Source organism: Agrilus planipennis, unplaced genomic scaffold (genome assembly GCF_000699045.2).
Source record: "Agrilus planipennis isolate EAB-ADULT unplaced genomic scaffold, Apla_2.0 scaffold158, whole genome shotgun sequence".
In the NCBI taxonomy this organism is placed as follows: Eukaryota; Metazoa; Arthropoda; class Insecta; order Coleoptera; family Buprestidae; genus Agrilus; species Agrilus planipennis.
In genome coordinates, this window is record NW_020438924.1 from 445194 (window position 1) to 470954 (window position 25761).

The 25761-nt window shown below is 32.1% G+C and overlaps 6 protein-coding genes across 13 annotated transcripts in view; 2 read left to right on the forward strand and 4 right to left on the reverse strand.

Annotated features, from left to right (window-relative positions):
- The window catches only part of LOC108740195 (neurobeachin), a 234135-nt gene extending 227688 nt beyond the window's left edge, over positions 1 to 6447 (reverse strand). For all 3 annotated transcript variants that reach the window (XM_018474421.2, XM_018474424.2, XM_018474419.2), the window contains exon 1: positions 5982 to 6447. In XM_018474421.2, the coding sequence (XP_018329923.1) occupies positions 5982 to 6140 (159 nt within the window). In that variant the 5' untranslated portion in view covers positions 6141 to 6447. The remainder of the gene's footprint in view (positions 1 to 5981) is intronic.
- Positions 6448 to 6587: 140 nt separating this feature from the next.
- Positions 6588 to 7590, forward strand: LOC108740210 (deoxycytidylate deaminase). The gene is made up of 4 exons (XM_018474437.2): positions 6588 to 6763; positions 6815 to 7050; positions 7100 to 7313; positions 7373 to 7590. The coding sequence occupies exons 1-4, from the start codon at positions 6687 to 6689 to the stop codon at positions 7446 to 7448; spliced, it is 603 nt and encodes a 200-aa protein (XP_018329939.1). The 5' UTR covers positions 6588 to 6686; the 3' UTR covers positions 7449 to 7590.
- Positions 7591 to 8242: 652 nt separating this feature from the next.
- LOC108740199 (NADH dehydrogenase [ubiquinone] 1 alpha subcomplex subunit 10, mitochondrial) lies at positions 8243 to 10321 on the reverse strand. Its single transcript, XM_018474428.1, has 9 exons — positions 10237 to 10321; positions 9940 to 10174; positions 9633 to 9883; positions 9451 to 9581; positions 9184 to 9394; positions 8888 to 9049; positions 8713 to 8827; positions 8414 to 8523; positions 8243 to 8357 (listed from the first exon to the last, which is right to left on the reverse strand). The coding sequence occupies exons 2-9, from the start codon at positions 10171 to 10173 to the stop codon at positions 8348 to 8350; spliced, it is 1224 nt and encodes a 407-aa protein (XP_018329930.1). The 5' UTR covers position 10174; positions 10237 to 10321; the 3' UTR covers positions 8243 to 8347.
- Positions 10322 to 10608: 287 nt separating this feature from the next.
- On the reverse strand, positions 10609 to 16342 carry LOC108740180 (gamma-aminobutyric acid type B receptor subunit 2). Of its 2 annotated transcripts, XM_018474389.1 has the most exons (10): positions 15936 to 16342; positions 14393 to 14530; positions 14030 to 14305; positions 13894 to 13959; positions 13649 to 13831; positions 13135 to 13353; positions 13019 to 13079; positions 12438 to 12814; positions 11654 to 11932; positions 10609 to 11590 (listed from the first exon to the last, which is right to left on the reverse strand). In XM_018474389.1, exons 1-10 carry the CDS (start codon positions 16323 to 16325, stop codon positions 10640 to 10642), a joined length of 2940 nt encoding a protein of 979 aa, XP_018329891.1. In that variant the 5' UTR covers positions 16326 to 16342; the 3' UTR covers positions 10609 to 10639. The 2 variants fall into 2 exon arrangements, with proteins under 2 accessions (XP_018329891.1, XP_018329892.1); XM_018474390.1 differs by lacking the exon at positions 11654 to 11932.
- Positions 15107 to 24610, forward strand: LOC108740228 (GRB10-interacting GYF protein 2). Of its 5 annotated transcripts, none has more exons than XM_025974001.1 (19): positions 15107 to 15245; positions 15324 to 15456; positions 15641 to 15710; positions 18199 to 18405; positions 18463 to 18689; positions 18745 to 18897; positions 18955 to 19169; positions 19229 to 19409; positions 19665 to 20015; positions 20213 to 20284; positions 20365 to 20859; positions 20921 to 21298; positions 21624 to 21829; positions 22263 to 22476; positions 22541 to 22675; positions 23056 to 23179; positions 23324 to 23593; positions 24051 to 24277; positions 24339 to 24610. In XM_025974001.1, exons 1-19 carry the CDS (start codon positions 15136 to 15138, stop codon positions 24459 to 24461), a joined length of 3891 nt encoding a protein of 1296 aa, XP_025829786.1. In that variant the 5' UTR covers positions 15107 to 15135; the 3' UTR covers positions 24462 to 24610. The 5 variants fall into 5 exon arrangements, with proteins under 5 accessions (XP_025829786.1, XP_018329969.1, XP_018329971.1 ...); XM_018474467.1 differs by lacking the exons at positions 15107 to 15245; positions 15324 to 15456; positions 15641 to 15710 and adding exons at positions 17094 to 17182; positions 17623 to 17733; positions 17812 to 17944 and having other exon boundaries at positions 18129 to 18405; XM_018474469.1 differs by lacking the exons at positions 15107 to 15245; positions 15324 to 15456; positions 15641 to 15710 and adding exons at positions 17094 to 17182; positions 17623 to 17733; positions 17812 to 17944 and having other exon boundaries at positions 18129 to 18405; positions 20954 to 21298.
- Positions 24589 to 25694, reverse strand: LOC108740230 (39S ribosomal protein L17, mitochondrial). The gene is made up of 2 exons (XM_018474474.1): positions 25356 to 25694; positions 24589 to 25157 (listed from the first exon to the last, which is right to left on the reverse strand). The coding sequence occupies exons 1-2, from the start codon at positions 25551 to 25553 to the stop codon at positions 24702 to 24704; spliced, it is 654 nt and encodes a 217-aa protein (XP_018329976.1). The 5' UTR covers positions 25554 to 25694; the 3' UTR covers positions 24589 to 24701.
- Positions 25695 to 25761: the final 67 nt, after the last annotated feature.

Genomic DNA, 25761 nt, shown 5'->3' on the forward strand with positions numbered 1-25761 from the left:
TGAGGAGCTTGACGAATCAGTCTATAGAGATGGCATTAATAGACTGGAACACCGCTATGAGAAATGTATCAGCCTTGGAGGAGATTATGTTGAGAAATAAAAAAAAAAAATTTTTAAAAACCTTGTTTTTCTTGGTCAGGCCGGAAACTTATCAATCCACCCTCGTACATCCAAACGTAAGTAAATTAGTACGACTGGAGAATTTAAAACGATTTTTCGATTCAAAGGTTTTGAATCGAAAAATAACCTTGCGACTGAAACGTCTCTCAGTTATTTTTCAATTAATTGACACCTTTGAATGGAAAAATCGTTTTAAATTCTCCAGTCATGCAGTATTCCATTGATAATAATTGGACTAATAATAAGTAAATTAGGTAATTTTGAAAGGATAACAACCTTTCAGTAATATGTCAGCACAATTTTCACAAAATTAATGACGACAATAAATTAAAAACATCCTTAAGTACAACAGAAAACTAGTGCTATATATGTCCTTTTGTCATAATCATTACCATTCTGTTATGAATAAATTAACATTTTTCGTAGGATGAAAGCAAAGCATGGAAGGATTTCAGTAATATCTGTGGCGCCGCCAAACGACTAACATTGGAATTCAGCAGGAATTCAGCAGGATCAACAAAAAGGAACATTTTGCGCCATCTAAATACAGCAGTCAAAATTCAAAGATCAAATAGAAAATTCTAAACGAAAGGAAAAGCCAAATATTCGTATTGATTTTGTAAATTTAACAACAAGTAGATGACTCCACTATCCTTTAACAACATAATCATTTTAGGAAAACCATAAAATATTAAATCCTGATATTGTATATGCGAATGTGTTTGCATGTTTGCTATCATTTCACGCTTTAATTACTCAACCGCGATTATTATGAAATTTTGTTCATACATCGTCAGGGGTGCACAAAAGGACATAGGGTACCTTTTATCCAGAAAAACAGTACTATTTCCAAGGAATAGAAAAATTACTTTTATGTATTCGTCGATGATCTTGGACATGTATTTAGGGCACCAACTCAAGCAAAGTCGTGGACAAAACGTATCATGAAATTTTGTACATACATTTTCAGAGATGCAGAAAAAATTAGATTTATGTGGTCATCGATGATCTTTGGTACGTATTTAGGACGCGAACGATGCCGCGGGTAAAACCTCAGTAAATAAATAAATAAACAAAGAACAATCTTGTTATGAAAAATAATTACTAATTTAAAAAATTTAGTTATAAAACATAAAAATCCAAAAGAAATTTCAACAAAAGTACCAAATGAATTTATTTTTATCAATGTGGGTTAGTTTGGGGATTCGTAACAGTGTGTTTAATTCACAAACTAAAACTGATTCTAATAGTATTACACTTGTTTCACATAGTTAGCGTACTATTTATTTATTTAGCTCTTAAATCCCTTCAAAAAGTTGATTTACTTTAAGTAATCGTAAGTAGCATTCAGTAAAAATCTAAGAAGAATAATAATAAACACCTCACTGTCTTATTTCCTTGATAATAGTAATGACTATTTTTGAGAAAATCATCAAAAGTTTAATAAACTTAATATATATAAGGCAAAAAAGAGAATTACCTAGAAAATTATAGCAACTCGTTAAACTCAATTTACACCTCTGTATTACTAGTCATATTTTAAGAACAACTTTTGTGGAACGCTAAATTACAAAAACCTTACGATCTATTGTAAATTAATATTTTACTGCTGCGCTACTAGCGATAAACACTACAAGTAACTAGTGTAAGTACTACTAGTACTTAATTAGTTAAGTTCATACAAATCTCTCGAGTAAATTTGCAGTTATTTCCTCGGAAGCGATAAAATATGAAAAATTGAAACTACCTGCCGTAAAAACTGACTATCCACGGTTCGATATAATGCTGCACAACTCCTAGTGAACAATGGGACAATATATAAAACGGTAAATGGCTCCAGGAGGCAACCGACCTATTATACGGGAGTGTTTGTGCAAGTGTGTATATCTGTATTATTGTGTTTGCGGACACAGCATCCTGTATAGACACTTTTGTTAGTTATTTTCCCATTATCAGAAGCCGCGCAACCGTAAACAAAAGAAATTGCATCGCTCCAAACCCTAAAATATTGTATTGAAAATGACAAACTGTCCTTTCAACTGGATCTGATGGCACACGATCAATACGTTTCCACATCCTCCTAGTGCAAGCAAAATTAAGGGCACACCTACCTAAACTTTAATTATTTATTTATCGCCTCTTAATACCTATGTCCATGGTTAGAAATACAATGTCTTAAATAAGTTAAAGATTAAAACACCCTCCAGTCGTTTAAACTGTTAGCAATTTTTGTGTTCAATTACCTGCAAAAGGCCTGGAGAAGGTATTTAACAAGATATCCTTATAAGGCTTCCTTGATTAATTGTAATTAAAATGGACTTTTACAGGAGCGAAAAATCGATCATATGATACAATTTTATGGCAAATACCATAAATTGTTTTAATAAGCAAACAAGTGTTTTTTTATCGAAAACCATAAATAACTATTTTAGCGATAAGATAAGTATGGATCGGTTTTAACAATTTTTAACGTAAACCCCAAAAAGATGATTCTTTTTCGTGGAATCTTATCTGTTTATTTTATGTAGATATCTACCTACCACTTACTATAACTCTCAGAATTATTGTATTAGCAATTTTTTTCCATTAAAAAAATTGTTTTAGTCACATAATTAGAGTAATAATTTTAAAATTTAATGCACCAATTATACCCCTTTCAACAACTTGTAAGTTGAATAATTAATAACTCAGATATGAAAAACGACAATAGACAACATCAAAAACTTAACATACTTAATTAGTTAGTAGAAACAAACATAAAAGTAGGCGACTTTTCTAATTAAGGTAAGAGTAAGCAAGTAGCAGCATTTACTCGATAAATAGAATGGTTCAAATTACGTGGATTAGGTAAGCTAATCGATCAAAAGCTATGCTGTTGTGCACACTGGGAAGATGACAATGAAAATAAACAAGAAAATAAAATTAGAACTTAATTAGTAACTAAAGCACATAGGTATATTAATTAAAGCTGAAAAGGGCAGGAAAATCGCGTGCTTTTTATAGCATGATCTCTTGATGGAAGAGAAGCCAACTCGGTCAATAATAACGTCATATTTTTCATATACCTACCTACTACTTATTTTTTTTTTAATACAAGGTTATACATATACCATAACGTTTCTTTCTTCGTTACACTTGTGATTCCACAAGGACGACCACAAGAGACACAATAATCGATATATTGAATAATCGTCAACAAAACAGCGAAACATTTAAGCATTAATGCAACAGGCTGTATATGTACGAAAAAATCAAAACGAAATACCTACCCGTAAAAGCAACAGGAAGAATTCATATTAATACCCACACATATGTACAATTATTAGCAATAATCAGTTCTTTCGACATAAGTAGGTACACCATAGAAACTTTTAATTGCAATAAAGTTATTGTGAAATTAATGATACCTAACATTATCTTATAAAAATAATCTTCACAATAACTTTAAGGATTTTACATTTAAGTATTTGAGAAAAATGTAAAATTTTCTTTAAAACATTGCATCAGGGTATGTTATGGAGTATGTACTTAGTGCTTACAAGTTTCAAGGGTTCTTTCGTAAACGATACGACAATAACAAGAACCAGATTCCCGAATACTAATTTCAAATAATGCACTGAAATTGAGATTTATTTTTTTTTATCTTGACTAACTTAGTATTTTTCTTACATGCATGTTACAATTACTTCTATAACATAACTTTTCCCTTTTACTGTTGCAATAGTTAATAAAACATTTTAGATCTGCAATAAAAATGTAATTCAAGGCAAATAAAAATCAAATGTAATGGGAAGTCAACTTTTTTGCAACAAATGATACTTTAGGAAAGTTGCAAGCAAGGAAAATTGCCATTACACAGACCATTAACGTCGAATAGCTAAAACTTACGGTTACTTTGTTGAAAACAAATCTATCTAGGACAATAATTATCCAGACTGTATGTAATATCTTTTTCCTTATCAAAATATTCAATGCCGCGGCGTTGCAGTAATAAAATAACATTTTGAAAGCATGATAATCGTTGTATTTCTACTTACGATTAATACTTTTCATTTTGAGATAACACTTTACTGACTGTCGGTATCAATAAAAAATGTATCAATCAAGAACCAATAAAGCGAATGTTAATTTGAAATTTCATCAACTACTACCAGGCCTTTACATGTAAAAAATTAGTAAACTAGAGCAAATCTTTTTCAATAAAAATCACCAGGCANGAGATAACACTTTACTGACTGTCGGTATCAATAAAAAATGTATCAATCAAGAACCAATAAAGCGAATGTTAATTTGAAATTTCATCAACTACTACCAGGCCTTTACATGTAAAAAATTAGTAAACTAGAGCAAATCTTTTTCAATAAAAATCACCAGGCAGACGTAAAAATCCATTGTACATTAATGGCCAATACGAAAACTACTATGTAAATGTATGTATAATATTAATATTCCAACAAGGAAAAGAACTACACACCAACACTTTTTAATGTAATTAATGACCCCATTAGCAAAAATCAATCAAAATAACATGTAGATAGGTACGCCGAGTTTACGAAAGTAAATAAAAACTAATTCTTACCTACAATCGACAAGATACACAATTTACAGTATATAATCAATTATTTATTCACTTTATTCATTTTTTATTGCAGTGAAAAAACAAATCGAACCAAGATCTTACAGCGTACAGGATCATACACGAAGCAAGCTCAATGAAATCTACGTTTTGCGGCTTTTTTAGAAACATGCAAGAAAAGCATCTTCAACCAAATTACACAGCAAAGTATACTCATACAGGTCACGAAGTTTTGTCACTTAAGATCTCATGTAAATAAACTAACGAGTTATCACACAGGTAAAACAAAACAAATTCCCTTAATTAATGTGGATCAACCGAAGCATTAAAAAATTCCAGTGCCCTTTTTATCCCATTTTTTGAGGCACAATGATTAATAATTATTAATTCATACTAAGTAAACGGAAAGACTTTAGGCATATTCGTTGAATAGTTTCGACCTTTGCTAGGTCAAATTCTATGAAATCAATGGAAATCAATATTGGTATTGCAATATCAAAATCGACCAATTAGGTTTTCAAAATAATTAATTAGAAGCTATTCATGTGTCACATAAAATAAAACAATTTTATTGTATTCTTGAACGCAGGTAGCAGGTGTTAAAAATACTCAAACAATTATCAAAAGCTGATATAATAAAACTACTATCAATATCAAGGAAAATGATATCATAAATATGTATGAAACCAAACAAATGTTTGGCTTTAAGCATCAAATATGAATTATGTATTATGAAACACCTCTTGAGGAGAGAAAACAACTCATTGCAGATTTTACAGCAAAACTAAATTGTATAAGACGCATTCATATTTGAGAATATTATTGTTTGAAACGAAAAGTTTCAATTATCAAGGACGTACATTTTTTTAATAGGTAGGTGCATCCCCATTATTTAATTAACTAAGTATTAATACTCAGATATAAGTGACAACCATGCATATATGTATGGGTCACTAGGAAATTTCGTTCAAAGGGAATACAAAAATAAAATTAATCTTCACCCTCAATTCCAATATTTTTTTTTCTTACGTGGGTCACGTTTTTGCAGACAATGCATGAATATTTTGCGCCAGCGCTTTTTAGGCACGCCCACCCTCAATGTTTTTGTCTTTGAAAATTCATCCAATTAATTATTTAATTTATTAAGCAAATACTTAAAATTGTGCTCTTTGTTGACGTTAGTTTGTTGACAAGTACATCAAATGGTGCGCAGCCTTTTAACTATTTGATTCTTACTCAAAGGCTCGTCAATAGAGTAATAAATTATTAAGGAAAATAGACTTACCAGCTGCAAGACTGTATTGACCACTTCACGATTTGATACTTGACCAACTTCAATAAAGCCGATTAAAACTGCAAATTTGATATTATCATTTACAGTCATTCTAACCACTTCCTCTGGATGTTTAATGTCACTTAAAGGGGGTGTCTTCGTTTCAGCCATTGTCACAGGCTTATTGTTACTATAATATGCCCGAATAATCGTTTTATTCACTAACACTTACACAAAACACGGAAAATTTCACATCACATGATATGAGAACGAATATTGGAAACCATATTGAAACAAAAGTGACAAACACCGGGTGATTCTTCTTCTTCTTCCTTTAGTTTTGCTAATATTCATTTAGCTTATGCTTTCCAGTATAGGTCGCCCTCAATGCAGTTGTTTACTAATAAAAAGGATGTATCACATTTTAATTATTAGCAATAATAATTCTGTAGAACTTAATTTCAAGATTCTCATTAATTTAACGGATGTTGGATTATCTGATGAGATTGGTTGAAGAAATCAAACGAAATCTGATGAGATGCTTGACTTCTTACATTATCAATGTTGCTAACCATAGATAAGATAAGGTACTTGCTAATGTATTGTTATTACCAGTTGTTACTAACCATGAATTTTCAAACGTGTTTTGCGCTTTTGTACGTCCTGAACACATCAACAAAATAACAAATTAGGCGTATTAAGGACATAAGTTATACAATGTTTAATTATCTATCTCAATATTTTAAATTGTTTGTTTTTCAAATGGCAGTCCTTAAACCAGAAAATCAATCTCTGTAAGTTTATGTTTTGCTGCTTAATTGAAAGTATAATTTATAATCTATTAGAAAGAAAAGTGGTAAACGTGAAGATTATCTGAGTTGGGATGAATATTTTATGGCCACAGCTATCCTTGCTGCTAAAAGAAGTAAAGATCCGTCAACACAAGTTGGTGCTTGCATAGTAAATGATAAAAAACAAATCGTTGGTGTAGGCTATAATGGAATGCCACGAGGATGCAGTGATGATGAATTTCCTTGGGGAAAGGGCAATGCCGACGAACTTAAGAATAAATATTATTATGGTCTCTGGAATTTCTTTTTTCTTTTATTTGCTGACTGTACTTTTTTCAGTTTGTCATGCAGAAATGAATGCAATTTTAAATAAAAATTCAGCTGGTGTAGAAAACTGCCGAATGTATGTAGCATTGTTTCCATGCAATGAATGTGCAAAATTCATTATTCAAAGTGGCATCAGAGAAATTGTGTACATGTCTGATAAAGACCATGACAAAAATAGGACTATTGCCTCAAAAAGAATGTTGGATGCTGCTGGTGTTAAGTACTGGTAAGATTAACAACAAGGAAATTTGTTTATTCAGTCTTAAGATGTTTATATGCTTACAGGCCGTTTACACCCCAACATAAAACAATTGATATAGATTTTTCCAAAATTGATTGGAACCACATGTCTCAATGCTAACCAAGTGCACTAATCAAAAACTAAAAAACGTAATTAAGTTAAATAAGCATAAAGTGCACTTAGGATTAGGAGATCCAAAAAAAGGTAATATTTTATTCAAGTTTTAATTTGACCTGAGCCAGTCTTCAAATTTCCTAAAAACTCAAACATCCTGCATACCTAATGTTTTACAAACAGTAATTTAATCTAGGCCATCCTATGCCTCTCTTTACTCCTGTTCTTGCGTCTAATATGTCTGTAATTAGCTTTTCATGCTTCAAAAGGGGGTCAGTGTTATTCAACTTATTTACCTTGTAAGTTGATATTTAAAAATTCATTAGTATTAAAGACAAAAAACGATAAGCAATAAAGTAATCACTGTGTTAAAAGATAAAATAAACTTATATTTACTTTTTATGTATGTTAAATTTTAGATTTAATGAAATCTAATTTAAAATTTTGTAAACTTATGCTAAAATAAAATGTGCTAGAGTTGAACTTTATGTACAACTGGAAAGTACAAAATATCTTCTACTGTGAAAAATCTAAAAGAACGGATTTATTACTAACTCACTAAGAACGATAATTTTTTTTACTTTATCATTACATTTATAGTATGTACTACTTCTCAAAATGGTAACTAAACGAAGTAATACGTGAAAAGAGCTTAACTTTATTTTAGCAGTAGTTTTATTTTTCTTAAATGTTATTTTCTTTCCTATGAAAATAAATATACAGTGTGAAACTAATAAAAGTCTGTTGTTTCCGTCATTTAAAAGATGCTTTGTAAACGTTTGGATGAATAAATAAATAAATAAATAATAAATATCTATGTATATTAAAATGATTTAGTTTACCATTATAAATTTATGGTAGTAATTTACAGTTAATATACAATTTGAATCAATAAAATACGCTTATTAAGGAAACCTAAAAAACAAAATAACAAAATTTTAAAGTATGTTCTGATATTACAAAAGTCTCACCTTCTTTCTACACGAGGCAGAGTTTCCCTGGGTTTAGTAGAAGTTTTGAATAAAATGCCTTTATCTCCCATTGCAGCATTGAAACCTTCATCAAATTTCATACCAGGTGCCTATTGAAATATACATTAATAAAATTAAAGTATTATGTCAATTTCCATTTATCCCTTTTTTTAAAAGAATATAAATAGAATGAAGGCCAAAAGGGGCAAAAAAACGTTTATCCCTATAGAACTTTTCTACAGAGGGTATTGACTTTCATTCTGACCATGTTAAAACAAATATATCTAAACATATCTTACCTCTTCCAAAACTTTACAATAGTGATAGAGATCATCACCATCAATCATAAGCTCTTTTATATCAACACAAGGTATGTTCAAATAATTCATTAATTTGAACTTTCCATCACTATACCTACATAAACAATGAAAATTTAATTACCACCATGGTATATGATATGTTATGATAACTTACTTATGTCTAGCTACACCCCATTCATCTTCCATTCTGAAATCCCAATCATTCTCTTTTGCATCGTTTTCTTCTTTCTCAAAATCAATTCTTTCAATGTCTTCTATAACAACCTCTGGATCACCTCCCTCTGACCAATCATACACCAAAAGATGGGCATGTTTGCTATTTAAACATGTAATACAATTATGTTTAATTAAATACATTAAAGCATGTAGTTTAAGATAAAAATTACTTTCACTAATAGCAATATTTAAAAATTAATTGAAAAGTAATTAGATTTTTAAGCATTTGCCTACCTTATCTGCTTCAAATAATGTTGTTTATAAAAAGTCTCCATTGTAGTTAAATAATCCTTGTTAATAGCTGGTGAGTTAACTTCCATGGAAAAATTGCGTTTTTTGATGTTTTCTAAAGTTTTCTCTACTGGTACATCCAAATATATAACTAAATGAGGCCTCAATAGCTCGTCAATGCTATTTCTTCTAAATTGATAGTACTTGTTTTTAACTACAAATAATAAGTATAACCACAGAGCATAATAAATAAAACTAAATAATTAAAACCTTCTTTAGAAATAAATTTCTGACTGTACATAGCTTCTGCAAAGACAAAATCAGAATAGACACATCTGTCCAATACAACACCTTGACCAGTGCTGAGAACATGTGCCAATGCATCAATATATTGAGAGAACCTGCAAAACAAATGTATTTACCTATTACTTAAAACATTTGACAATACTCACTTTATTCCATGTTGATTAAGTTGGAAGGTGGCAGCTTTGTAATGCTTTGGATTTTTTAACCAGTCAGACACATCAAAACTTCTACATGATTCTGGTAGTTGAGGATCTAAAGTTTTTAAATCAAAACCATAGGGGTTAATATACAACATGTCAAGATTGGCCTCAGGTAAATACAGCATATCTAATTCACATGCTAGTTGTGAAGCAAATTTGCTTTTCCCTGCAGCAAGCGGACCTTCCACAACAATAATCTATAAAACAACACATTTAGATAAGACTAGAGTTCCTACATACTTCCACAACTTACTTTTGAATTTTCATCTATCCTACTACTCGTCTTATCAAAAAAATAATGGAATAATGTAAATTTCTTATGTTCATAAGGCCATGGGGCTGGCTTCTTTGCTTTTGCAGGTATTTTCGCAGCTTTCGATATAATACCTCGAATAATTAATTCGTTAACGGAATTAGGTAACATGAAACTTTGAACATTTTTTGAGTTCAAAAATTTTGAAAAAGTTATTCGCAAAACTCCAGCCATTCTGAAAATCGACAGTAATGTAATTTATTTATTTTTATTCATAAATAAAGTAATTATCAATACCTTCTATGTTGTTTCGGTTTAATTACTGCATTAACGAGATTAACGATTACTTAACAAATTAGAGGTTAATTACAGTTGACAGAAGTCATAGAAGGTATTTCCATTGAATATATAAGACTTCAATTGTGGCTATGATAACAGTACATACAAGAATAAAGTTTTGTCAATAGCCATTAAAATGGTCCTTCGAGCATATACATATCTCACTGTGCACCAAAATATACCTCAAAAAAGGAGAAGAGAAATAAATAAACTACAAATGTCTACACTACATTGTTTCTTTAATTTCCTCCATTAATTACATTTGATCAAATAACAACAGCGTATTCTATTTATTAAGATTTTATAGTAGCCTAATCATAAACAAATACATTTTTACTAATTATCATCTAATAGTTAAGTACTAATATCTTTCTTTTGACATATGTCCCCCATTTTCCGTTTGTGCAGCAAAATTAATATCTTTGTGACTGTATTGTACCGCCGAGGTAACATTAAATAGCCATCTTTGCTCTCCGTCTTCTTCTTCTTCGGGAATGGGCAAGGGAACAAATTCATCTTTTGTTTCAACTGAATCATCTGAATTTGCGTCATCTGCTTTAAAATGCCATACCAAAGAAATGCTTCCAAACAATCTTTTCATTTGATCGTAGAGAGTCGATCCAGTACTACTAAAAGCAGAATAATTTTGCGAAAATGTTTGATCCACATCAGAGACTTCGGTGGGCCATGATGCTCTACTGACACCGCTGTGAGTTTTCAAAGTTCTTGAGGTGTTATACTCACAGCAACTTCCGCGTTTGTGCTTCAAAAATAAACCACCTAAACCGGAAATACTGGAGACTTTTGATGATGCATGCGTCAATTGATTTTCTAACCGTGTGATTTCTTGATCTAAAAGTTGTATTTCGTTCCTGTAAACTTTATTTTGGGCTTCTAGACGGTATATGAGATCTTTGGGGTCGTCTATTAGAAATCTTCTAGTGTTAAATTCCGTTTTCAAACCCATCGATTTTTCAATTGGATCAATAGGATCAGCGCGGGCCAAAATTGATTTTAACTTCGGAAGAAATAGTAAAATAACTATTATGGTAGTGGAAGTTAGAATACTGATTGCAGTAGTCAAATAAGTTATTGTCGGATGATTGGGAATTAAATTTGAAAGAATTATAACCAGCGTACTCGACAATACGCTGTACACACAAATACCAATATACTGAGAGTCGTTTAATTCTGGAATTTTAACACGTCTCGTTTCCCATGCCATATAAACGACCATCATCAATAAAATTCCCTTGTATCCGTACATAGCTGTGAACCATCCCAACGTATTTTCCGATCGGCACGTTTCCACCTTAAAAAAAATACATCCAATTTCGAGAAAACTGAAATTCAAAAAATGATATTTTGCAAAAACCTGAGGCTGATAAGCAACTCCTTTATTGGTTGCGCTTATTTCGATAGGTAAATCGTACAAGCTGTACTTCATGGGATCCACCACGCTCCAAAGAATAACTATTAGCCCATCTATTATCAACAAGAGACAAACTAGGGCTATCAAAGGTTTATCTTTTAGTAATTTGTCTTTAATAAAGCTTGTACGTCTGTATGTAAAAATTCTATGTATACGATAAGTCTTGGCAAAAAGCGAACCGAAAGTTAGAGAAAAGCCTGCGGATAATAAATAAACTCGCACCTACAAAAAAAAAATACAACGTGTAATTATACAACACGCTACTGAAGTGAAACTTCTTCAAACGCACAAACATACCGGGATAGGGATTAAGGAATTGGTTTAATGGTATTATTTGTACACAATGAATTTAAATTTTACACTATACATGCCGGAATTGCCTGTAACGAACGTTGCATTGAAGCGCGCTCACAGCTCAATCGATCCCCACTACGAACTCGACTACGTGGCCGAGTAGAGGGGGTACATCCGTTGCACGATTTCGTTACATAGCAACTCGCATGAAACGAACTTACCCTACCGTGCGTAAAGAAGTTTCACTTCAAAAAAAGTTACTATTTCCTTCGCCTAGGTCCCAAAATAAGTCATACTAAATTAAGATAAAGTAAAAAGATGTTCTATTTTTTTATTCAAACACAGCAATACAAACTTTCTAGTAGCATTTTCATTGAAGTTTAATTATTATTAATCAAGATTCTGATGCAATAATTGTATTCTAAGTACATACTATGCAAAGATACGTGAATCCGTCTTTAGAAGGCAAAAACGAACTATCCATTCCCAAAATTGTAACTGCTAAATAAACGGTCATGCAACCAATGACTGCAGTATTGTTCATGTAAGGGCTAGAAAGCTTAACTGTCCTCATTCGACGAAAGTGTAGGTTGAAATACAAAAATATTACAGAACAAATTATTCCGAGACTGGACACTGATGAGATTGTGTAAAATGCCAATTTTGGTACAGCTTCGAGGCGCTTTTTTAAAATTCTTCTAGCCACTGGGACTTGATTATCCTTCCAACGAACTGGCTTACAAAATTTGCAATCAAAGTTCAAAGCAGTGGAGAGTGGATCGAAAACTGCGACAGAATTTGTCTGTCCACCTAAAATTATTTATAATAAAGCGTTGTTTAACATAAAATTAAAAAAAGTATTGCATCGACCGCCAATTGAACTCGCGCCTCCAGCCTAGGCCACTTTACCACCGAACCGATTACGAATTTTGTAAAACTTACGCAAATTAAGGAGTTTTCTACCAATATAGATAGAATATTACGTTTAATAAACATAAAATTCAAAACACTTACGTTGTAATTGCTTAAAAATTGTGCTTCCTATTCGGTCGGCCCCTTTATAAATGACAGGCCCCTAAAAAACAACTGTTTAAGATACAGTTAATAACATTAATATTGTAGTTGTTAACTGATATTCCCATAAAGCGCATTTTCTTCATTATTTTGAGAAACGCTTGTAGCTGCTGATGATTTTTATATGAAAAATCCTTCGGTTGTATATCGTAATATTCAATTGCTTCTCTTAATGTAAAAGCCATCGTCCATACGGCATCATAAACCAAAGGGGCATATTGAGAGATTGTTATGTTTGTGTAACTTATTAATTCCGCAAAAAAATCGTTGCTAGTCTACAAAGACATTATAGCTGTGTAGATATTATAATTTTACTGTTATAAATTTTAAATAACGAAAAAGTCTAAGTTATATAGGGCACTCCGTGACATTTCCGTCAGTCCTTTTCATAAAATTTTAAAGCAGTTAGAAAAGGAAATTAAATAAAATATGAAACCATATGTATGTATTTTAAAACTTTATTATGTTCTAAATCAACTTTTCTCTTTTAAAGCAATAATTTATAAAATTCATTTTAGATGGGATTATTATACTACTTATAGTTAGTTGTATATTGTTTATTTAACTTACTAAATTATAAACAGAAACAACATCTGATAGATTATTATGATTAGATGTAAGAAATATTCCATCTGAAGCAAGTAACAATTCTTTTTTGTCGCACAACTTATCGTTAGCATCTTCCCACCACAAATTAGTTTCTTCCTGTAAAATCCAAACGTACTCTGATCCAAACATGTGCAGATTATAAATCTAACAAAAATAAATAGAATATGTAATTCAATCCGTCGTACATTTTATATCTGATTACTAACTTCGCAAAATACTTGCGGCGCTATGGATGACGAAAAACTTCCGAAAATTACTCTCACTTCCAATTCCTGGATGTATAGAAAATCAAAAATTATTAACTAACTTGTATAGGTACTTATAAAAGCAAATATGTAGTACCTTTAAAACCGTTAGTTGTTCCAGTAAGTTTTCTTTTGAGAATGTTATTGTTGCGGAGCAAGATATGTTTGCGAGTTCCATATCTTTGACAAAATTGTTAAGCGGAAGAAGATAATATTCTTGATTTTCACTGAATATCGCAACTGTTTCCCACTTATACTGTTTTACAAAGGCTATTCTGGCGTTGTTGTGCGATGACGCGACAGCCACCGTGCGAAAAAACAAAGGAAACTTTTTTCTATCACTAAGTATTGGTGATTTTGAAGCATAAGATATCTAAAGAAATATTGTAACACATAACTACTTTCTTCTTATTACGATTAGCTATTTACGAAATAATAAGTTAGTCATAAGTATATTTACTTGAACCACATTCCAATATGGTACTACATTCGCTAAAGCCTCGGTTACTGTGGAACAACTTCCGGTGAGTACCATTATAACGGTGTTATTAGAATACAATGCATGGAAAAATCGATCCAAACCTATTCCAGGATCGCACTAACAATAAAAAAATTTTCAAATTCTAATTGTTCTACGTTCTTCTAACAAAATTTGCTAATTCTAATCATTGTTTTCTTATGTTTAAATTATTTTATATATTTTAGTAAAAACAATATCCGAAAGTGCTTATTTGACAACGCACTTGAAAACCGTTAGCATCATGAGATTGTGCGTACATTTTTACATAATAATCACTTCTCAAAGTCTAGCAAATACCTTCCATCTTCTAATAATTTCACGAGCGCTTTTTTGTGTTTAAACATTTTATATATTCTAACAAAAATAATGCCGGAATGTTCCTTATTGGCACCGTACTCGAAAACTGTTGACATCATGAGATTCTACGTACATTTTTACATAATAATCACTACTCAAAGCCTAGCAAATACCTTCCATCTTTTAATAATTTCACGAGCGCTTTTTTGTGTTTAAACATTTTATATATTCTAACAAAAATAATGCCGGAATGTACNTGTATTCAGATTCCTAGGCCTGCATCATACATGTGTCATAGTCATTTAACATGCTTCATTTGATCTTTTGTTGTTGCTGTATATTAAGTGAATTTATGAGTAAATATTTACACAGTTATTTTTATCAGTATGACCGATTCCATGAATTTTGGACCTGAGTGGTTAAGAAACCTCTCTTCTGAGGGCTCCAGTACTGGAGGTTCTGCAGGAGGAGTGAAGTATCAGTTAGCAGACCATAGGTTAGTACAATTGCAATTTTTTCAAATTTTAAAATACAATGTATAAAGACAATAAATATATTTGTGATTGTTTTATAGATATGGTCGAGAAGAAATGTTAGCTCTTTTTGAAAAAGGATTGCCAGCACCTTCTTCTTTGACTAGTTTTTCAACATTATATTCTGAACAGCAGTTAACTCCTTTGGCACTGTTACCACAGTCAGAAGAAGAGGTAGAATGCAAAGTTTATATAGAATCTTCAATTAAAGAAATAAAAAATAAAAATGATTATAAGATTGCCTTTAAGAATTATAAATTCAATAATTTTAAAATTGAATATAACACTTCAATGTGTAAATATTTTAAAACAAAAACTTGTAAAAGTTATACTTGAAAATCAATACTTTATGTTACAGAGGTCTTGGCAGTCTCGTCCTATACCACCAGGAACATTAGGACGTGGAAGAGGAAACTCTTTGGAACGTGGTAGAATAAGCCTAGCAAATACCTTCCATCTTTTAATAATTTCACGAGCGCTTTTTTGTGTTTAAACATTTTACATATTCTAACAAAAATAATGCCGGGAAGTACCTATGTGGCACTTCCCTTAAAAACCACTGGCACCATGAGAATCTACCTATTTTTCTCATAATGTTTTTGCTATTTGTGTTGTAAATGATAATAAGAAAAAAGTATTTCAATTCAACTTACTTTCGTATTATTTATTAGAAGTTTTAAAGAATACCCAGGTAGTATTTTGTACTTATTGATGTGATCGATTGCTAGCTGTGCTGATAACATTTCACTATATCCTTCTGGCCTGGTACCGTTTTTTGTTTCTATTTCAAATAACCCTTGTATATAAACGTTTCGTACTTTAGTTTCGTCTTCAGATTCATTGTAATTTCGAACAAAGAAACTTTCGTACTTATACAGTTCATTTACGTTTAATGTATTATTTCCAGTATTGCCTTCGTCTGATAAGTTGAAATCGTTGTTAAAGGCTGTACGGCTATCATTTTTATTTTTTTCGCGCAACGTTATCAGTGATGCTAAACAACCGAAAAGTAAGAGAACGGCGTAAAAATGTTGTGCGATCATTTAATGAGGGGATTTTATCCAAGAAAAAACGACAAAAGACTGATTTCTTTTAAAGAGAAAATCAGGGCAACGTAGTCAAGCTTTTCATAATATAAGTACCCACTTCACACGGCGCATGAATTGTGCTGAGATTCTCCTTAGTTTCCTAAACTGACGAGTCAGCTTTTTATGTTTCATTTCGTCTTTCTACCCAATTTACTGCTCTAAATTAAACATTTAGCTCCTTCAAAATTTAATTTGTAAGGATACACATGCAATATAGTACATATAATTAACAGGAAGAAAATTTGAGAGTGGTCAGCTCCTTTACAGTTTTAAGGTATTCTCCATTCCAACTCTCTGCTTATCTTTAAATTGCAACTGGAATTAATATTTAATATCTTCTGTTTTATAAAAGAGATGTGGAAAATCCAAAAAAACTAAACGATGGCATTAAAATAATTTTTAAGTAACTCTTTAGTCCGTCGTTTTAAATTCAATTTCCCGCTTACTTAGTTTAGATTTATAAATGCGCTGTAGTCAATTGGCCTGTATGTCGAAACTAGCCTATTAACAGAATAAATAAGTCACTTAGTTTTAACATATTCAATTAAGAAAATTGCGCGCTTTTCACAGTAATGCAGTTAATTTTAGAGAAAATTAGTTTATAAGTCGTATAAAATATAACTATAAATAATGTACATCAAAATATTTGGCTATGTTTTGGCAACTTTGCATAATATTAATTACACCGAATGAAACATTTCGATGTAGTTATAAGTTAGGGACATTTATTTGTACGACATGCGCATTTTCTACAATTTTTAGGTTCAGCCATTAATGTTGATTGCATACTTTGTGTGTATCTCTAAAATCAGGTATTTTAAAAGAAATCTTCAAGACGTTTGACATCGAGCTTATAGAACAACCCTTTTCGTTCATTGATTTAGTTATGTCCATTTAACAATCTCGTTATCAATACTTAGACGGTCTCTAAGTGCCACCTAAGCTTTTGCCTCAGGCTCCAGTTCTGTTCACATTTCACAAAGGATTGTTTGAGAATTAGGATCTAACATTAGTACGTTTGTTGATCGCTTAAAAATGTAATCTAAGTAAAACGATTTTAAAAGTGTATAAACTAAAAATAGTGCCCACCATATTTGAAAACTGCATGGCCTTATTCAGTCAGTTGTATTCAGATTCCTAGGCCTGCATCATACATGTGTCATAGTCATTTAACATGCTTCATTTGATCTTTTGTTGTTGCTGTATATTAAGTGAATTTATGAGTAAATATTTACACAGTTATTTTTATCAGTATGACCGATTCCATGAATTTTGGACCTGAGTGGTTAAGAAACCTCTCTTCTGAGGGCTCCAGTACTGGAGGTTCTGCAGGAGGAGTGAAGTATCAGTTAGCAGACCATAGGTTAGTACAATTGCAATTTTTTCAAATTTTAAAATACAATGTATAAAGACAATAAATATATTTGTGATTGTTTTATAGATATGGTCGAGAAGAAATGTTAGCTCTTTTTGAAAAAGGATTGCCAGCACCTTCTTCTTTGACTAGTTTTTCAACATTATATTCTGAACAGCAGTTAACTCCTTTGGCACTGTTACCACAGTCAGAAGAAGAGGTAGAATGCAAAGTTTATATAGAATCTTCAATTAAAGAAATAAAAAATAAAAATGATTATAAGATTGCCTTTAAGAATTATAAATTCAATAATTTTAAAATTGAATATAACACTTCAATGTGTAAATATTTTAAAACAAAAACTTGTAAAAGTTATACTTGAAAATCAATACTTTATGTTACAGAGGTCTTGGCAGTCTCGTCCTATACCACCAGGAACATTAGGACGTGGAAGAGGAAACTCTTTGGAACGTGGTAGAATAAGCAGAGGCCGAGGTGGTTATCAGTCTTACACCCGTCCAGGTTACGAAGGATCAGGTGGTTGGGGTAATGGAGAACACTCAGAGTGGTCTCCAAGAAAGGAATATAGTCGGACTTCCTCAGTCGACAATTGGAGACGTAATCGAGGAGCAGATGAAGAAGATGGATGGAGATCAAGGAGTGGCAATCTAGAAAAATGGGGTTTGTTTCTTTTTTTGTTTGAATAGTTATAAAAAAAAGCTAAACATCTTTTTTAAGGACGTTCAGCAAGTTGGAGAGAGAGTGGTGATAATGCAGACGACAGAGGAGCACCTCCAGATAGAATGAATCGGGGCAGTTGGCATGAGGGACCTCGTGGACCTCCTCATCGTCGTCAGTGGGGTGATAGCGAGGATCATCTACCTGAATGGGCAACGGAAAATCCTAGCGAATCGGGGGGAAGTTTTGACGCTAGTGGTGCTTTTCATGGTTCAGATGATGAACAAGTATGCATGTTTTATTATATTGTGGTGACAATATATTTGTTTGTTGTTCACATAGAGGGAGCAAAATTCGTCTTCAAGGGGATTTAAAAAGGAACCTCCCTTACAAAAGTCGGCGTCTGCTAATAATATGTCAGATAAATTACATCAAGCAAACTCACAATCCCTAAAATCATTATTGAAACAAACCACTGAGGAACTTACTGAAAAGGTAAAAATTGTATTCATTTTAAATAAAAATAGTATTCTACTTTATTTATCAAAATAGCACCAACAGGAGGAAAGCATTCTGCAAGAGAAAGGGGAAGAGGATGAAAAAGAACCGGTGAAAGAAAACGTGAATGCTTCTAAAAAGATGGATAAAAGTGCATTAGAACCTGAAAAGGATCCACCAAAGACTGATAAATCAAAAGTAGATGTTAGGGAAATAAATGCTCCAGTTACCGCCAGTAAAGCGGATGATAATTTACGTTCTAGTAATAGGTACTTTATTATTTACAGTAGCAAGGTATATTTTCTAAACATATTTTCGCTTATTTCAGAGTTGATGAGGACTTTGATAGGCTCCAGGAGGATTTGGTACAAAAATTAGTGGTCGAAGAAGACCTTCCAAATAAGCAGAATCTGGACAATTTTGGTTTAGGTTCTGGCCATGGTGTCACCCATCCTCCTCCTAATCTCGTGCCTCCTGTACAGAATTCTTGGTTTTATCAAGATCCTCAAGTGAGTAATTCAAAATTTATTTTTACTATAAAGACTTCAATCTTCAATTTTATTCAACAATATTTTATGAAAAATATTCTTAAATTTCAGTCATAAAGTCACAATATTATTCCTATTCCGTGGTAAATAAATAAAATTATTTTGAAGTACTTGTTGAAATATTAGTTGTTAAATTTTCTTTAACAAGATTGTTTTTATATACTGTTGAGGATTGTACAGATCTTTAATTTTTTTTTGTATTTATGTTTGCGTTAGGGTGATCTGCAAGGTCCATTTTCTTCGACAGAAATGGCCGAATGGCATAAGGCCGGTTACTTCAGTAATGCGTTATTAGTGAAACGACAGTGCGACGAAAGTTTTTATCGTTTAGGTGACTTAGTATCTTTATGTGGCGGCAATCCTTTCCTTTCTCCCAAACCAATTCCGCCTCTCAAATCGGACGTATCAACAAATGTAACGAAACAATTGGAACTGTTACAACGGCAACTCGCTCTTAACCAAGCGACTGCAATGCGGACCGCTCTCGGTCAAAACGAATTTTGGACCAATCTTAATGTGCTACAACAGCGTGAACTTTTAGCCCAACATATGATCCCCCAACCTCAAGTAAGATTATTCTTTTTCATTACGATACAGGCAAAACAATGAACACTTTTTTAAAAGACATTATTTTTGCGGTAACACGTTTTTTCGAAATAATATTTAATACTTTTTGAAACCTGTTTACTTGTGCATCCTTAATATTTTTAGTACTGGGTTTCCTTAGTAGTTCATTAAAGTATATTTGCTGTTTTAACTTGTAGATGGCTCCAGATTTGCGGTATTTGCAAGCAGCTTCAAATCCTCTGATGCAAATGTTTAATCAAATACAACAGGTAGGCATTAGTTTTTCATGTTGGTTATAGCTTTTGTAAGAAATCGACGTTTCAATTAGTTGTATTTTTATCTTACGTAGACTAATAAACTTCCCGGTCAACCGATAACCGATAAGCCCACTCCACCCATTCCTCCTCAGCTCGATCCGATCCAGTCTTTCATTCAACAAATGGGAGGAACATTGCCTACAATTCCTAATCCTCTCCAAGCAGCTGGAACAACTCACGTAGGGGGATTGCCACCAAATAACAATGGTTTACCTCCCAATTTGCATGTCCCACCTGCTGGACTGTCATTCCCCAACATACCACTAGCTGCAGCAGCTGCAGCCGCTGCAGCAGCAGCTTCTTCCATGCCTTCTGTTGGTATGCAAGGTATTCCAACAGCACCGACTACATTATCTGCTGGAGGTACCACTAGTAATGTACCCCATAATTTACCTCCACGGCCAAATCCTTTAGGAGCGGTTGATCCGCTGTCGTCTTCTGGAGCTTCCACGGAGAATGATCCTATTAAAAGCTTATTGAGACAGTTGCAAAATAATAAGCCGCAACAGCCTACCGCACAAACAGCAGTAAGTTTTTCTTTTTTAAACATATATAATAAAATAAGCTTTTTTCAAACAATTTAATTAGCCTATAGATACTCTTTGGCAATCTAATCAACAGTATGGTGCCGTTCCACCTAAATCAAATGCACAGTCCCAGTGGTTACCGCAGCAATCGAATGATGCTACTTCCGCATCAGTTTGGGATCTTCAAGGGTCTACAGTTGTTCCTATGACAGTAGCACCAGCCAATGCTTCATCACCCGCTGTTCATGACGTTACTCCGCCAACAAGCTTTAATGATACCGAAATAGAAAAGGAATTTATCGATAAAAAGAAACGCCAAAAAGAGGAAGAAAATGCAAAGAAGGCCAAGGAGGAAAAAGAGAAAGCACGTGAATTAGAGGAGCAAAAGAAAAAACGTGAATTAGAAGAGAAAAAACGAAAGGAAGAACAAAGAAAACAGGTACTCATATTAATTAATTAATTATTTATTAAACGCAAAGTGAGATTGCTTCAAAAATTAGTAAAAAAATTATAAATTAGGATAGAGCCCACAAAATCATAAAAAGTCTCTACAGAAAGTAGAATTAATTGTATTTAGAAATAAACGCCCGTTCGTCAAAAAAATGGGAACAATACCAAAAAATATGTAGAGCCTAATTTAATGACGCAATTAAAATATTAAAAGAATTAAACTTATTCGCCGTAATTTGTAAAACAATAAAAGATCTCTTATTACCGTTTCACTTATTGTGAGATAAAAAGTTACCTAACATGTGTATTCACAGGAAGCTGAAAAGAAAGCGGCGGAAGAAAGACGTAAAAAAGAAGAAGAGAAAATAAGGAAAGAACTAGAAAAGGCTAAGAGAGAAGCAGAAGAAAAAAGATTGAGAGAGTTGGACGAGAAAAGGCGATTAAAAGAACAACGAAAGGCAGAAGAAGAAGCAAAGAAAAGAACTGAGGAGAAGCGACAGCAGGATGAAGAAAGAGCGCGGTAAAATTTTTTAGTTAAATATTTTGAGAGTAAATATATAGTAAATGAAAACAAATAAATGTACTTTGATGTTTTTAAGATTAAAAGGAAATCTTGAAACTTAAATATTAATATGAAAATTCATTTTCAATTTTTTACACACTAGACTACCTCAGGTTAATGAGGGAAAAATTGAAATTTAATCACCTGAACTGTTTATTTTTAGTAGCTAACAAAGGAAATACATTAAAAAAAGTCAATTGAAGGGCGAAAATACAATAATTGTTTAAATATTATTGAGCGAATATCAAAGTTGCGTCACTTTCGTCTTTTTCATTTATTTCACTGATCAGTTTTCATTGTTTCCTTTCATATGTGTACCTTTAAGACGAAAATATACAGAAGAAATACACACTTCATGTAAAACTTTTAATAAGCAATATCTAAATTTTAGACAAGAAGCAAGAGAAAAGGAAGAATATATTCGCAAGCAACAAGAAGAGAAAGCAAAACATGAAAACAGTATTAGAGTATCACGAGCGGCACCCTGGAGTCAGGCATCTCCAGCATCTGTAACAGGAACGAGTCTGGCAGAAATACAAAGGCTTGAGAAAGAAAAGAAACAGGAGCAACTGCTACATTTACAAAAACAACAGCAATTGTTGCAGGTAGTTACCTTTATGACCATTAATATTATCACATTATTTCTAATTTTGTGTTTTTTCTATTCAGGAACAACAACAACTATCTGGTGAAAAAGTTTCTGTATCTACGATGCCTTTGGGTTGGGCTAAGCAACCTCCAGCAACAAAAAAAATCAAATCGTTAGCCGAAATACAGATGGAAGAACAGGAGCGTCTCGTAAAGGTAAATGACTTTATTTTCTGTCCAACTACTTGGTTTTGCACTTGAGTTATTTTAATTTAATTCAGTTTATTTTAATTAAAATAATATATAACAAAATATTAATGTCTCAATATGTACTTATAATTAACGATTTTATGTTTAATTGATACGAAAATTTGTTAATTTATTGTGTCTTGAGCAGCTTCGTCAAATATTTTTATCAAAGACTATTTCACTTTAATGTATATAAAAACTATTTTGCAGTTATAGCTTTTATAGGGGCGAAATAAAAACCTGATATGTAATTTATATACTCATCTGACAACCACGTATTTATTAGTTTTACTTCGTTAATAATAATAATTGGCATGAACTGTTCATTACCTCTTTATCATTTATAGCAAGCTACTGAAGCACGTTTAGCCCAAATAAAAGAAAAGGAGGCGAATCCATCAACATTTGTTAATGCCACCGCATGGAAAGGCATTAGTTGGGCTATTGCCGCTTCTCAGTGGAATACCAGCGGTAAATACCTGCGTCTTATTTTAAATGTTGAAAACACAATTTGATTATAACAATTCGTCATATTTTAACTGTTTCATACAAAAAGCACATATTAATTTAGTACTGTACTGTTAATAATTTAGTTTTTTTTTTTCCTGAAAATAGGTTTCTGGGAAGAAACGTCTACGCCAAAGTCCTCAACGCAAACTAAACCGTCCTCAACAAGTACGAAAAACGCGGTAGTTAATAATCAGTCCAAGCAAGCAAGTTCTAAACAATCAAAGAGCAAGGCAAAAAAAGAGGAGCAACAGGTAATGAAGTTGTTTGGTGGTAGTGCAAACAGCACTGGAGGCGGCACTGGCGGTAACAACAAGCAGGATGAGTTCATGGAGTGGTGTACCAAGACTCTTTGCAAAATAGAAGCTTCCATTGATAGTGAGTGCTTATTTCAATTTTATAGGACAAAAGTAATATTTTTAATTTATTCTATCATAAAACTTTAAAATTAGATTAGATTAAGTAAAGCAATATGAATTTTTGTTTTTAAATTTGTCATTAATTTTTTAATTACACAAATTATCACAGAGAACATGACAAAATAAATTGCCTCAAGCTGTATAGTAATCAAAAACCAACATATCGTGAAATATAATTAAAAAAAAAAAACTAGAAAAACTTATTTAGTGTACGCCACATCGTTTTGCTATTTAATTTTAATTAGATATTTCTATTGGGAAACAATTTAGTCTTATCTCAGTGCTTTATTTTATTTGTTTGAAATCATAATAAGCTGTTAATTATGAAATAACTTTGTAGGGTTACTAATTGTGTGCATAATTTTAATTCAAATCATTTTCTTACTATGAAATGATAATTTTTTTTCGTTTTTCAGTTGAAACATTCGTAGAATTTCTTCGCAATGTAGAGTCAGCATTAGAAGTGCGTGATTATTGTAAAGAATACTTAGGCGATAGCCCGTCAACTTCTCATTTTGCCACACAGTTCCTCGAAAAACGACGTCTTACAAAACCGAAAAACACGACGCAAAAAGACGATATGAGTTCTCCAGCTCCAGCTATTACACCTTCGTCCCATCTAACAGATTTTCAAGAAGTTAAGGTTTGTAAAACAGTACGTAAAAATAAAGTTACTTCCTTGGGCAAAAAAAATGATATTTTAGGGCAAAGGTAAGAAGACAAAAAAGTCAAAGATGACAAAGATGGATAAAAGCATTCTTGGATTTTCTGTAACAGCAGCTCCTGATCGTATAAATGTTGGTGACAGGGACTATGTTGAAAATTAGTCACTAACCTATGCCCTCTCCTCCCCCTGACAGGATTTTGTGCAAAGAAAACTTTATTTTAATAGTATTTATGAAATAATTGTAAAGTAATTTTGTTTTACTGTTTAGTTTTACATAAAACTTCAAATTAAACAGTTGTTTCTTTGTAATTTGTACATAAATTATACATGTAAGTGATCTTAAAAAATAATGACAGTGGCTTTCGATTTTTATGATACAAATAAACACAAGTTAAATTGTTTATGTAGTGTGTTCATCTTTATTAGACTCTGGTTTGCTTGAAATATCACTACTTGTTTCTAGCTTCTCATCAGGAGAGTCTGTTTGGCATTTACCTTTTTCCTCTGTATTTGCTACTACTTCTGCATACTTTTGCATTCTGTATTCTTTTTTCGCTTCCTCCAGTAATATATTGTGGATAATATTTTTGTTATATTGTTTGTCTGGTAAAAGACTTGGATATGGATTACCACGTAATTCCAGCACAGCTTTTCTATAACAATCCTCTCTTTTGTAGATTATAGGATATGGACTAGGTACTTTATATAGACGAGTATAAGAAGTATTGCAATCTTGAAATCGAGGCACAAGCACTTTAAACAACTTATGTATAAGCTGTTTTTCTATAATCCAGAAATCAGCCATTTCCATTGTTGTACGATGACAATCCCCATATCTTATTGCATCAGAAATAAGCTAAAAAGTCGTAACTTTGGAGATTATGCAATGAATGAATTTTAGGTAATACACGCTTTTAAGCGTGGATGGGATGTCTGATAAACATTTGAAGTAAATATCTGCTAATAAAACCAGTCATTGAGCAAGGGTAAGAAACTTTCTGTTTGTTTTATCAGGGTATTAAAAGAAACATCTACATAGAAAAGTGAGACTTACACGTTCAGCATACATTCTTGCCTCATCAGCTCGTGGATAATTTAGTTCTATACGTTCATGTTTAATCAATCCAGTAACTGTTTTTCGTAGTTTATCAAGGCGACCTGCTGGGCCATTAGGATTACTAAATCTCCTCAACCTAGGATTTACTTTTATACGTAATTGAGACACTAATTTTGATACATCAGCTTGATTCATCTTAATTTATATTGTACACCAATAACGAAATTCTGTATTACTTATTAATAATTATTTAATTTAACTACAATTATAAACATGATAATTGTTTTTATTTTAGGTTAGGCAACTTAAAGAGGAGTGAAGTACGAAATAAACAAGATCTATAGAACAAGAACTGACAAGTCTATAACTTATACTATTATCTATAGACTTCATGGAATGGCCG